The sequence below is a fragment of the Rutilus rutilus genome, assembly GCF_951802725.1.
Source record: "Rutilus rutilus genome assembly, chromosome: 4".
Lineage (NCBI taxonomy): Eukaryota > Metazoa > Chordata > Actinopteri > Cypriniformes > Leuciscidae > Rutilus > Rutilus rutilus.
The window spans coordinates 17,168,114-17,182,945 of NC_140212.1; the positions used below are offsets into that span (position 1 = coordinate 17,168,114).

At 36.6% G+C, this 14,832-nt stretch overlaps 1 protein-coding gene across 2 annotated transcripts in view; it reads right to left on the reverse strand.

The window, feature by feature from the left end:
• Positions 1-2,356: 2,356 nt before the first annotated feature.
• The window catches only part of magi2a (membrane associated guanylate kinase, WW and PDZ domain containing 2a), a 250,463-nt gene continuing 237,987 nt past the window's right edge, over positions 2,357-14,832 (reverse strand). Inside the window, exons 21-22 of one of the 2 annotated variants that reach the window (XM_084408381.1) lie at positions 10,872-11,010; positions 2,357-6,828 (exon numbers count right to left, since the gene is read on the reverse strand). In XM_084408381.1, coding sequence (XP_084264507.1) covers positions 6,131-6,828; positions 10,872-11,010 — 837 coding nt within the window. In that variant the 3' untranslated portion in view covers positions 2,357-6,130. Of the gene's footprint in view, positions 6,832-10,871; positions 11,011-14,832 lie in introns of both variants that reach the window. The other variant, XM_084408380.1, reaches the window with a different exon arrangement.

Sequence of the window (14,832 nt, forward strand, 5' to 3'; positions counted from 1 at the left end):
CACACACACACACTAGAACGTCTTTTTTTTTTAGCAGTTGTGAAGTAAATACTTATTCGCAGCCAGAGTGTTGAACTTAAATTCTTCTCCTGTGTCCTCCTATTTTTCTGTAATCCAGAATGGCAGCACAGAAGAAAGGTTTGTTTGAGCTGCGCCTTCTACTGTACAATCGTGAATTTGCATTTCCTTCAGTCCGAGGCTTATTCATTTCACTTGTGGTGTGAAAGGGCCTTTGCATTTGCCAAAAAATTGAACTTTTTTTTATTTTGATTATAAAACAAAAAAGCAAGCCAAGCCCAGGTAAGATAAATGAACGCAAAAGTAACGTAACGCATTACTTTCCATAAGAAGTAACTAACACAATTAGTTACTTTTTTTAGGGACCAACACAATATTGTAACTGTAACTGTTTTTGAAAGTAACTTTGCTGGACACTGCATGTGACTGAAGACTGAATGTTATCACACACACACACACACACACACACACACACCTACCTGAGGTAATTTGATGTAGGCTACACGTTCTTGAAGCTACTTCTGCACTTGGTAATCTGACACTATCATTTTCACGCATAAATGACAAAGAACACAGATAAATATCATGTAGTCTTTTGCAAATTGACCAAAGTTCAACTTGTGGAGATACTTTTTGTTTCTTTTAATAAACATGTAATTATGTCTTCAGTGTCTCCTTTCGCATAAAGACCGTTTAACCATGGTTACATAATCACAAGTTGTGCAGCAGGAAATCAGTGCAGAGTAGACCGACAATTAAGTAAAACACTCACATTTTACTTGAATACTTTACACCATGTCAAGGTTTTATTTGACAGTATTTCAGTAAATATCATACAGTAAACAAGAGCTCTGCAAAAGTAAGTATATATCCATTGAGTTGCATTTCATAAAAATAGTAGCTCACTTACAGTTTTTGTGACTAGGTCATAGTACATAGTGTCATATTTATCATTTTTATCTGTACAGGGTAAACCGCACTGTTTTTTAAAAGTTCTACACAGTGATACAGAGCCCCTTTAGGGCATTGCGTTGCCACCATCGCTCCACCGATAAATCATCTCATTTTAAATCACATTATGTATAAGGTTGAATCATTTTAGTATAGTCTCTTCAGCATTTGGCAAACTCGAGCCAAATTAAATGGAAAAGCAGACACTATTCTCTCTCTTTTTAAACAAACTTGCTACTCTACAAAATGAAAATCCTAAGGCCAGAAACATTGTCTAAACAAGTAGGCTACATGAATGCAAATGCTGCTAAATACGCAAGCCAATCACACTGTTCCAAAATGTGTTAGAATGCAATTCATAACATGACACGTTCTTAAAGCGGTATTAGCATACATTAGTGTCAGTTTTGAACGCTAAAGTTTTAAGTTCATTTGACGTGATTAGCTAGCTAACTGAATAAACGTGGAGTCATTCAATTTTCATGGGCAAAAAAGCTTCATAATCTTCTATCGTAATTAATGTCGCTTTCAAAACACACAGTGAACGCACATGACCAACTTGATCAAACCGGTTGGAGAAATTCCAGATTGTGTGGATTCCTATTGAAATGACTGGATTTCACCCACAAAAATGTGAAAGCAAAGGTAATTGTGACCGCACCTTTACAACACATTGTTCAATAGTACAGACATTTCAAGGTAAATATGTCGCCCACTTGAGTACAGAGGTTTGTTAGCATTTGTATGCTAATGACGCATGCTTGTAGCCAAACAGCTAACATTAGTTAGTTAGCATTTGCATACTTGCGTAGAGTATGTTTCTGGCCTTAAGATCCCTTGATCCTAATTCGTTCAACTCCAATAATTTTGTACTTTAAACCAAGCTCCTGTCTAACACTATGGAGAGACATCAAAGCGATCCAGCTCATTCTTATGCACACACAATCTTTGCTGGTACTCTATGGAAAATGCATTTGCTTTGACAATGTCTGTCTGGGATTTCTAAGGTTGGAACACTCGGAAATGAATAGCCACTTTTTGGAGTGCTTCAATTAATTCTTCTTTATCCGAGAAATATTAGCACTATCTTGTAATGAATAGATCATTGTCGGCTCTCCTTGTCATCTACAACAGTTTTCAAAGAGCATCAGTAGAATCAGTCATCGCTTTATTTCTGTGGGAGATGAACATAATAGAGATGATATTACGACAATGGATACGGACGAGGTCTTGTCCGGGGTCCTTTACATAGGAACTGGAGTTGACATGTAGGCCTATATAATTATTAAAATGAACAAAATGATTAAAGAAGAGAGTAATTGTAAAAAAAAATTGACAGTATTGCAGGAAAAATACACAATGAAGCACCATTTGGGTTCTTGATGTGTTTGTTCTTTTTTTTTTTTGTGAAGTGTAATTTCTGTGTCATTTTTGGTCATAAAATCAGTTGAACAATGAAGACAGTCCCTCAAAATCATGCAATTGGCTGTGCCAAGGCTGTTTTGTCAGCCCAGTTTTGCAGTTCTGTTTGTTGCCACTAGTTGCACAGAAATTACCCGTTTCACCTTCAAGTAATGCTGAAATGGTGTATTTATTACTTACAGTAACATTAATGGGAATGTAATTCACAAAAATGTAAATTATGAAAGAAAATTCAAATACACTGCAGGATAAGGATGTATACTGAGGCCCAGGTGTAACCTAAAGTTTGTTCGGTTTCGATTCAACATTCCTGCTGATTACATTTTAAGAATTAAGAGCTCTTTCACATGACTCACATCAACGTTCCCCAATCCATTAAATTCTATGGAGCAAAGCATCAATATAGAGTATTAAAGGATTAGTTCACCCAAACATAAAAATTATCCCATAATTTACTCACCCTCAAACCATCCTAGGTGTATATGACTTTCTTTCAGACAAAAACAATCAAAATTATATTAAAAGATATCCTGGCTCTTCCAGGCTTCATAATGGGAGTGAATAGAAACTGAGATTTTGAAGCGATGTGTTTTTGTAGAAAAAATATCCATATTTATAACTTTATAAATTATAATCACTGGCTTCCGGTAACAGCCGTATGCGAGTCTAGTCCGGTGGAAGAGTGACCTCTGACCCGACATATGACGTAGGATGTAGGATAAGTGTAAGCATATATACGTGTCTGAGGAAGGGCTGAGGAACAAACTCAAGCTCTCTTTAAAAATTCTTCTTTTAGACTTCTAATTCCTGACCGGTGTTTTGTTTTGCTCCATCCTCTGTGCTTCCGCGTTCGCTTTGCTTCAGAAGGCCTTTATTAATCCCCTGGAGCCGTATGGATTACTTTTATGATGGATGGATGTCCTTTTTTCGGCTTTAAAATCTCAGGCGCTACTCACTCCCATTATAAAGCTTGGAAGAGCCAGGATATTTTTTAATAAAACTCTGATTGTGTTTGGCTGAAAGATGAAGTCATACACACCAAGGATGTCTTGAGGGTGAGTAAATTCTAAAATAATAAAAAAAAAATTTGGGGGGTGAACTAACCCTTTAAGTCCCATTCACAGCAAGAACTAAAAACTATAACAATCATAACTATGATAGCATTCACACCAACGCACGATAACGTTCATTATAAGCGCACACTACAGTTTTATCGTCCGCTGATTTAATTTGCTTGAACTCTTTATATTCAGCTGGATTCTGATTGGCTGTCAATGTTTTTATCAATCATCAGCTGGAGAAAGCAATTCCAATGATATTGCTCCTCTCTTGTTACAGTTTTGATGTGGACTTCCCTATTCTCATAGAATTTGAAGAATTATTAAGACTTTATAATTCTAGTTATCATTCTTGGTGCGTACAGGCCTTTAGCCACCATGCTGTGTTACATGCAGATGTATAACAAAACACTCAAAGGTCAAACTATTTCAACTTTGACCTCATTTACTGTCAATTTTTCAAAGCGCAGCTAAAGAAACCCTAAAAAAAATCCAATGGCTGAGACCTTTTAATGGATTCTTTGTGTTTTCAGTTAGCCTTCACTTAGCAAGATAACATCTTAGCTTACTAGCTAAGCTAGCAGAGATTGAGAGACTGTGTGTATTTAGATACATGAAGTTACAGTATCCCCAACCCAGTGTTGAAGGTGGGTGATGACATTCGGAAAAAAACAATGCATGACAGAAAAGCGTACATTACCTCTTTCATTTGTTTTCACAATTTGCTATTGGCATGTAACAATCAATTTGTGAATCATGTGAAAGAGACTTACCATCACACAATATTTTATATAGGCAATATGTTAAGCAAATCTTCATAGCAGGATTTTGGGAATTCATTTCCTCAGAAATATTCAGTGAATATCATGGATGCACAGCATTTCCTCTTAACAGTACTGTATTCTATATATATATATATATATGTCTATTTAAAGACAAAGTGCTCAACAAACATTTGAACTCCTGTCAGAGATATCATTAATAAATATCTGCACTTCTCTTAGAAGTCTGCCAACTCTATATCTATCTATGTACGAAAATAGCTTTCAATTTTATATATATATATACTGTGAACATAAACCAGCCTCTCAGTTGATTCAGACACCAATCAGCATTCAGAGATAGGGATGCAACGACATACTCATTCAGTTTAACAGAACAATAGTCAAATTAATTTATAGCTACGTGTTTTTTTTTTTTGTCTTGATGTCGTTGCCTAGGATTCGTAGCTCAGATAAAGCATCAAGTGGTCGGCATAAGGCAGGTGTGTCCAATCCTGCTCTTGGAGGGCCAATGTACTGAATAGTTTATCTCAAAACCTTCCCCAAAACACTTACCTGGACATTTCTAGTAATTCTGAAGACCTTGATCAGCTGGTCAGGTGTGTTTAATTAGGATTGGAGTTAAACTTAGCAGGACAGTGGCCCTCCAGGATTGGACACCCCTGGCATAAGGCACTCTGCCCTAATCAAATCCTTTCTATATTTCATCGAAATCATCTTGGGATCCTTCAAATTGCTTTGTTCATGTAGACAAGCAAAGAGAGAATAGACTGAACTAGTGATGACAGAGTCAAGAGAAGGTCAAAGCCCACTGGCTCCTTCAGAAATTAACAGAGCAGCTGAGCAATCAGTGGTCTCAAGGGGTGCTCACACTGATAGCAATTTTCAGCAACTGCAAGTCATTAATCATCAGTGAGGGTTGGCGATTTTAAGTGACACAAGCGACCGTTGCAATCTTGAACTGGAGGTGGCAACTACCAATGTCAGTGTAGACAGTGTAGGTCATGTGATCGGTTTCCTTTTACAGTTCGATGAGTTGAGTAGGAACACCTACTAGCAACCACTTGAGTTTAAATCGCTGTCAGTGGGAACGCACCTTAGAGTGGAGTAGGAATGAATTCTAGATTACACTCTTCTAACTTACACCATGTATGATGTCAATACTCAAGTATGGGGTCACAATGGTGTATAAAGACCATATTTACAATATGTCTCACATATATGTAGTCATATAATATATCTATTTCTATATTCATTTTACCAACCCTATACAGACTTCTGCAGGTCAGTCTTTAAGGCAGAGTTCCATAGTCAAGTGTCCGCTCATATAGAATCTTTTTAATCATATTCATTCTTCAAATACACAAAAACTGTATGTCAGGTAACTCCTTCAGTATTCTTCATTTTTTATGAAAGTGTATAAAAATTGCTGTAGCCACCAGTGGTGGTTTAGAGTCAGTAAGTGGTTTTCTATGCATGTACATCTCTGAGTCTTGAGTGCTTTTCCCCAACAGTTCAAACCAGTCCGGGTTTCTTTTAGCACGCTACATGCATCACTCATTCTACCGTGGTTCAATTTTTGGAGTGAATGCTTCCAGTTCTTAAGGTGGTGGGTGTCATATCTGTTAAAATAACTTAGAATAAAATATAAATAAAAAATGCTCTGTCTAGAAATGCATGGAAAGATCTTTAGTGAGGATTGTGGGAGGGTGGTACCTAGTCAATTTTAAAACAGATCTCTACTAAGTAGAGCAAGCCTGTGAAAAGCAATCAAGCAGAGCCCAAGCCCAGCTAGTCCCAAAAAAGGCAGATCATGGCCTAGTGCTGGTCCAAGAGTTGGCTGAAAGAAGTAAAAGCCAAAGTAAGGTCTAAACTTGGGCCTGAGATTGGGGTGAGATGTTATCTGCTGATGGTGGAGGTGGCTGAGCGTAGGGTACTGGGTAGCTTGTCCATACCAGGGATCTTCCAGGGCCCAGGGGATACCGTGGCCTTCCTGCCTGATGCACTGCTGCTGGTCTTGGAGTTGTGGCTGGGACGACTCTCTTGGCTCATTTGCCCTTTCTCTGGTTCCTTTGGTAGGGCTTTGAATGGCACCAGAGCTCCTTGTTGGTTGTTGCTACCATCTAGGCATCCGTTTCCCCCATTCATATTGGTGTCAGTTGGGGAAGTTTTGGGCGAGTCTCGCTTTCGAGATGGCGTGTTGCTCCGTTCCCTCCTGCGCTCCTTGGACTTCGCCCGGCTGCTTTTGTGGGATTTGGGCTCTCCCGCAAGTTCATCAAGATATTGTTGCTGAACCTTCCCTCCACTAGAGCGACGGTTGGTCCTGCTACTCTCCCTCTGCTTGGTCCCACCCCCAACTCCACCTGCCATGGCTGACCTCTTCCCCACACTGGCCTGCTCCAGAGCCCTACTCTCTGGGCCTCTAGGACCCTGGGAACAGTCTGGACCTGCTGCTTCCAAGGACAATGTATGAGGTGGGTCAGTGGGTGGGTTCACATGAGAAGAAGCTGATGGATTAGATAAGCTGTCGAGGGGTGGTGCTACTTCCGACAGACTTGGGGAGGCTGTAGTGTGAGCATCCCAGGGGGCGGGACTATCTGCTGGGGAAAAATGCAAACAGTTACATCCAAAGAAAGAAGCACAAACTGAAACACACTCACACTCCAGAAAAACAACAACAGTGGAAACAAAGCTAAAACTGGCAAAGAAGCACTAACTAGTCAACATGAACCACACAAATCGCACGATCAAATCGCATGACAAAACAAGTTCAGGGCAAACCCCAATTTCATTTCGCAACTCAATCACACAGTCACCTGTCAAGAAAAGTTCAGACTTCTTGGATTCAGTTCACAGTTCAGAAATATCATGGATACGATTGTGACAAACAGTAATGATATCTACCAGTGCTACAATGAGGTTAAGGTTAGGGTTTAGATTAGGGTTAGGGGATAGTATTTGTTTCAGTGTTATGTCGACACTGAGATTGTTACGACCAATAAAAGCATTACAATCGGCTGTGCAGCAGGGTTTGCGCTGAACTGGTTTGGGAGAAAAAAAGAAAAGAAAAAAAATCACACACACCACACTACCATAAAGTGCAATGGTATTACCATAATTATTTTGCACATGGTACAATGAAAATGCTATGGATTTGGGACCTATTGTGATAGTTTTACAAAGTATGTTTGAAGTATGTTGGAGTACCATATAAATACATTACCATGGTAAATATCAAAGTACTATGGTATTAACAATTGATAGTATGGAATGGAATTGCCACTTTTTGTAAAGTGCTGCCGTTTGACACAGAGCAATATATTACGTCGTTTACATACCATACAAAACCAACCTCCATTACTGACAGGAAATTGGATGGTTTTCAGCCAGTTAACCAGTTTCATATGTCTACAGGGTGTGGAATAATCAGGTTTTCCCATTGGCTTCTCCCGCTATCCCGTCCCCCCACACATACACTCACACACATCACTTCATACCCAGATGCTTATATTGGAGTGACGCCCACAATCCACAACCCAAACTGAAAGAGGGTCACCAACCTTAATATTCTCATTATACATCCCTAATCCTACCTGTCACCACATATATTGCAGGATACACTGAGGACTGCTCAGGTTTCAACCAACCTACACAGCACAGATGCACCCAGGTGGCCATTTTAACATTGTGCTAACAAACAAATTGGCTGGAAGTTCATTTCAACTGAAGAAAACAAACATACGACAATATCTTATTATCATCAAGCTTCAAGCACAGGGAAATATAGCAAGAGTGAACAATTATGTATCACTGTATCTCTGTGCTAGCCTTTTCTTACTCTACTGGGGTACATTTTCTCTCATTTATATGGCCCAGGTGCAGCAGAAATCACTGGCCTATAGAGGAAAAAGATGAATCCAAGCTCATAAAGGGTTTTTCACGGTGAAGTAGAAGACAGGTATGGAATATAAAACCATAGAGGCTGACACAACCATCTCATGATGACTGTATTTCAGCTAGGCTTTTGTGGCGCCAAGGAGATCGCAGTGGGATATTAAGCGCATGAGAAGAGATGGCCGAGTGTAAGTGGAATTCAAAGGCAAGTGTGCACAGGGTTGTTCCTGTGGCTGTTAGGAATTCATAGGCATCAAGTTTTCATCACAATGGAAAGTCAGTTACACGATTGTTAAGAGTGTATGTGCATGTAGGAGTTGGATATGCTGCCTCTCTTTCAATGCGTGCATTTCAATAGACATGTACTGTACCCTAGTGCTTTCATTGTATGACCCAAACAGAGTATGGTTAGATAATATTTTGAATATTGTAATATATTCAACAGGGCTTAAAAAAAAAATCGGTTCTTGCCTTCCTTCTGTAACATTACCAGTAATTATTATATATCATATTTAATTTTTTAACGTTTCTTTTTGCCTGTACTTTATACAATAGCTTGAATAGATTTTTCTACTATAAAGAGCTTGTGACTATTTTGGAGACGACCTCTGTTTCTTTGCGGTGCAAGGGTACATAAAGGACTGGTTCTTTGAATAAGCACAGCGTGTTATTTATTCAAAAAACACAATGTTTGTAAAGGCTAATGTTTTATGTACTTGAGGAGCGGAGAAGAGGGTCTTAGTCTGGTATTTGTTGTCTAGTCATAGCCAATACAGATACAATAACCTTTGTAACCTTTTAAAAATTGTGGTAAAAATATGCAGGTAAGATGGGTGTTTATTACTATTTATAATTATATTGCAAAACAAAATATATAGTGCAAAATAAAATGATAAAATATTCCTCACTGTGTTGTTCATTTGCTAAAAACATGACTTGTTTTTTGTAGTTACTTAATATTACTCAATACTTAAATGTATAATTACCGTGTAACAAATTACCGTTTTTTTTTTATAATCTAGATTTTTACCTGGCAACAATGGCCAATGGAAACAATGGTTTCTCTAATTGAAAAACATTGCACGTGTAAGCCATTTCAAAGCAATACATACTGTGAATATCTACATAAGATGTACGACAAATTTTACAAAAAATCATATTTTATCGCCCCTTAACTGAAACTATAAAGCAGAATTTAGAAAAAACATTGTTCTCCTGACCATTTTTTACGCAAACCAACACAATGTGTGTGATTCTCTACTGCCGTGTATATAATTTACATATCATTTTCAAAATAAATAAAATAATAGCTATATAAAGATGCACGCACACACACACACAAATCACAAGAGTGAGAAGAACTAACCAATCCAAACCACAGCACAGCACTCCAAGAAAGAATGATGGACTGATGTGTTAGAACGCATGCACTCTATTACAAACCGTGTCTTTAGGATGGCCCATTAGGAAGAAATAGGGGGAGCCATGGTTGTCACTTTTCATGCACATGGAGAGACTGGAAGGTACCATTCCTATAAGAGGTGAAGTAACAACCTAGACCAATCATTAGGGTTAGAACAGCAGCCACAGGCTAAGACAGTATTAAGATCAGTGCTGAGATAGTATTCAGTGAGGAAACTTGAGAAAGGAAGTGAGAATTATTCACTAACAGCCAATAACATTGATGAAATAGAAGAAGCCTAGCTATACCTGCATTAATACCAAGAGCATGCTGTCATAGTGTTGTGTTAGCAGGAAAATGGAAGGAGTTTAATGTATTACAAAAATCATTTTGGGGTTATTAAATATTAGTGTACAAGAGAATGATTTTTCTCCATCGCTTTGGCTCTTAAATGGGATTTTTGTCTCTCAAAACGATAAGTTCAGATCTCTAAACAATTTTCTTCTTACCAGATTTAAAATTCTAAAAAACATTTTATTCCATTTGTACATGTTTTGGCACATTTTAGCAAAAGAATGCAAAATGCAAACTGATCCATTCCAATATGACCTAAATCTGTATCTAAAAAAGATATTTGTGAGTTTGATATACAATAGCATTCAGCTAGACAAAACCGATATTCTTGTATAGTAAAGTAAGCAACAATATAGTATAGTTTGTCAACAAAAAAGTAGAACAAAAATGAAATTTATATACAGGATAACAAACATTTCCAGATGGCCATGGTGAAAAAAACACACACATTATGAACAGTGTGGCTCACGTGATGACAAAAAAATGTTTTTTTAGGTGTCATTGGCCAATTTAATGACACATTAACAAGTTTTCAAGCATGAAATAAACGTTTTGGGTGGTGTACATTTTGTAGAACAGTCCTGACAATTGCACTTACAGTTTAGAGAATGTTAAGACTGTTTCAAAAAAGAAGTCAAAGCGATTGAGGAAACCTGAAACTGATGAAAAGTACCTATAAATTCCTATTGAGAGCAAAATATTGATAATTATATATCATATGAAACCTGTCAACCAGATAAATTTAGCTCCTGGTGTGAATAAGTCAATGCATTATTTCACAACATATGAAATGTATGCTAAATAAGTTATGCTGCTATTCACATTCTATGCGTTACCCAATACAATATTACCTCTTCCAAAGATGAGGTAATATTTGTCTTGTGCTGATGGTTACTCCATCTCTTTGGAGCCCTGTAACCTAAAGTGATCTAATACTGTTGGCAATTCTGAGCAGTAAGGTATGTGTTCAGACAGTTTGTGTAAACCTACCATACTCAGGGACCTGCCCTGTGCCTCTCTTGAGCAGCAGGCGAACTCTACGGCCACCCGATTTGATGAGCTCAATAGCCCGAGCGTGGGTCATATCCCTCGTGGTCTCCCCATTTATTTCAATAATCTGATCACCAACCTGCAAAAAAACAAACAAACAAAATATGGCCATTATCTCTGTATGGAAAAATCAAACCTAAACAAACATTCAACAGAATGTTTAGCTAGTATTCAAATACTCAAGATAGATGAGCACAGAACAGCAGTGATTATTTTTCGACAGCTTTGAATTGCACCCTCTCTGGTTTTAATGATAATATGACTATCATTTATTAAGGATGATTATTCAGCAGGATCAATATAGATCCATAACTCATGTCGGCTGTTTTGGTTAAGCTCTAATCAGCATTAGCAGTCATGAATGAGATAGAGTGGCAATTAATTTCAGAATTAGCATCATTAAATGAACGAATCATGGGTACGAGGGTCCTACGAGGTACAACGCTGATGCTCTTCATCAACTGCGAATAAGGTGTGTGATATTGAGGATAACAAGGGACTGGTTAATTGCCTTTTCTTGATTTAAAGGAAGGCGGTATAATCAATACTATAATTAGTTGGCCACCAAGTGACTAGTCAATCTGTGGGGTCTAGATTTTTTTTTGTATCATTTATGTTTTATCTTAATATTTTTAGCTGTGGTGCTGTCTCTAAATTCATGTTCATTAAAGCACAGCCATCAAAGTGCCTTGTGTAACGAATCCACCGCCTTCAACAATACATTTCAAGACAATTACTGTCAGACTGTCATATCATTTGCTGTGAGCAATATTCCTGTTATTATGCATATTATGCATACGTTTTTTTTTGTGGGCTAAAATAGTTTTGTGTGATAAAAAGGTTATAGATTTTTAGCCTGTTCAATTGTGAAATATCTGTCAGTCTTTGGCATTTTTTTAAAAGTTGTTCTATGTTCACATGCAGGTGTCTTGGTCTGCCACTGTGCCATTTTTTAAAGTTTAAATTACAGTTTTTCTCAGTCGCTTTGGTGCATTTCTCACATCACTATTTACATTTGCACAACAGTAAATGCAGTTCTCAAAACAATTAGTACAAGCTGCAAAACCTAGTTGATAACCTGCAAAAGCGTGTCACTTGCTCAAAATGGATAGATCATTCCTCAAAAGCAAGTATTCATGTCAATGAAAGTGTCAGTGTCATCAAGATGAAAAGTCCTGACACCATTGTTTATGAGCAAGATAGTCAAATGGCTTTGTCATGTTTTCATTATTACAGTTTACTCTGAAAATGTTTTCCAATGCAAAAAAGTCAGATCTTGGTGACACTACCTGAACATGCTCAAGACAGCACTATATACTATTTGCACAGCCATTTGAAAAATACAGTAAAGTTACACATTACCGTATTTAGTGAGGTAACTGAGTACAAGACATTTTTACTGCATATGCTCTTTGCAATTCTAATTTGTTCACAGCATTGTGCAAAAGAAAAAATACACCCTTATTTACAACAAACATAAACTCCCTTTGGGTAGAGCTGTGCACAACTGTAAACAATATTGCAGTACATATTGGAACTGAACATACAACATACATAGTACTGTAATCATTCATGCACATCCAGACATTCCTCTCTGTCTGGCCACATAATTTCATCTACATCACAGCGAATATCATATCTAGCTCAATTGCAAATTGTTCAATTTAGAAGACATTAAAAAAAAAACTAAAAAAAAAACGATTTTAAAAAATGTGTAAAATTTGCTTGACAGATTTTGAGAACTAGTTCAAGCAATGAAATGAGGACTATTAGTTTTATATGGAATGACTATTCAGCATTCACAAGTATAGTTAATTTTGACTGACATGACATAAGCAAATGATAATGTTATAAAACAGCAGAGAGTTGTATGAAAGCAATTGATGCATGTCCAAAAGCATGTGCAATTTGCCGGAAGGAATGAGAAACTGCTACTATGATGTGCACAAATGACTAAATGTTGTGGAGGTTGAACTAACTGTTGTGCAAATGTAAATAGTGATGTGAGAAATGCACCAAAGCGACTGAGAAAAACTGTAACAATAGTTTGAAAAATAAAGTTAAAATAGTTCAACTTTTAAAAATGTGTTTTCGGACCCTTACATTCTGTTCTTTTAGTTATGGAAAACCCATTGACAATTTAATTACAGAGACTACACTGTAAAAAATTAAACCGTGATTTTTACGGTAAAAAAACGGCAGCTGTGGTTGCCAGAACTTTACCGTCAAAAATACGGTAGCAACGTTATTGGTTTTACAGACTTAACTTAAAATTTACAGTAATAAACCGTATTTTATTATCTGATATAATGTGAATTTACCATCCTATTGAACTATTAATATCTGTTTTGTACCATTGTAATACACTGATAACCACCAATCACAGCAGTGATGAGAGTCACATGATCAATCAAAGCTCATCACATGCAGCTCTTCCACAAGAAAGTTAATACTAATTTATAAATGCTGCATAGTGTCATTCACACAAACATTAAACACCATCATGGTAACACATGAAATTTAAAAAATGCAATAAACATTAATTTAACAACATTAAATGTAACATAAAACCCTAATGTACATAACTGATTAGAAAAAATGAAAAAAAAAAAACCTATGAAGAAACAGTTATTTCAACAAAAATACATCAAATGTGAAGTGTCACACAGGGAATTGTGGGAATGCCAATTTACGTAAATGCCGTATTATACAATGAGTTGTTCTTTTTCACTTTCAAAAACTGTAAATTTACCGTTAGATCTATCACAGTTATTTACCGTATATAGTACGGAAACTTTGTTAACCAATTAACAGTTTTTCACTGTAGCATTTTTACAGTCTTACCGTTAAAATTACGATCATTAGTAATATAAATATATACATTTTATAATGTATTACATTTTTAAACAGCACAATAAATTGTTATAATATAAATAATAAATAATATAATTTACTGTAAAATAATATATTTTCATTACATAATAATGTGTATTGTTTTTATATTACTGTAGTATAATACAAACTACATACAACTACACTGTAAAAAAAAGTTGCTGCCTTAAATTTTTAAGTACAATCAACTTGGATGTTTACGTCACTTCAACTTAAATTACATTAAACTGACTTAAAAAAGGAGTTGAAAATTGCTTAACTTATTTTGATGAAAGTAAACATATGTTGTCATAACTTATTGATCATATCATTTTTTACAGTGTACATAATACATACCAATTAATAAATATAAATAATTCAGTTCTGCATGTTGGTTATTGGAGAATAAAACATAAAAGTATTTGAATAAAAAAAAAAGGGTAATTAAGAAAAATCTTTGTTTTTCACATCCTTAAAAAATACTATAACATTTTCCCTTAACAGACAAACAAATAATGTAGAAATATTTGCATAATTATGAATATATTGGTGCCTCCATAACAGGAAAATGTGCCCACATATATGCTGATGCTAAGCATGTAGGTGCATTGAACTTTTCTTGTGTCTGTGAACTAATTGGCCAGGGGCTGAGGAAAATGAACGAGCCAATTATAGTAACAAATGGAGAATTCCTCTCAAATGGTCTGGATAATGTGGAAGTCTGAGCAGGTCCCTGCCAGCGATGGGCAGCAAGTTTTCTATGACTCATTAAGATCTTGTTTAAATTAGGGGCAGAGAGCAGTATGACCTCAACTCTCTCATTACTGACAAGGAGTCTCTCGTTTTTTTTTGTTCCTGCACTGTGTCTGGGTCAGGTTCCTCTGACGTCTGGGGTTGGAGAGTGTTAGTAAAAGCATCACAGCTAGCAGCGTCAGCAGCTCGATCATGTTTTCGGTTTAGGATATGTTTGGAAATCTACAGCAGCAGCGGTGTCTGCTGGGGGCTATATGACTTCATGCTTAATGGACTT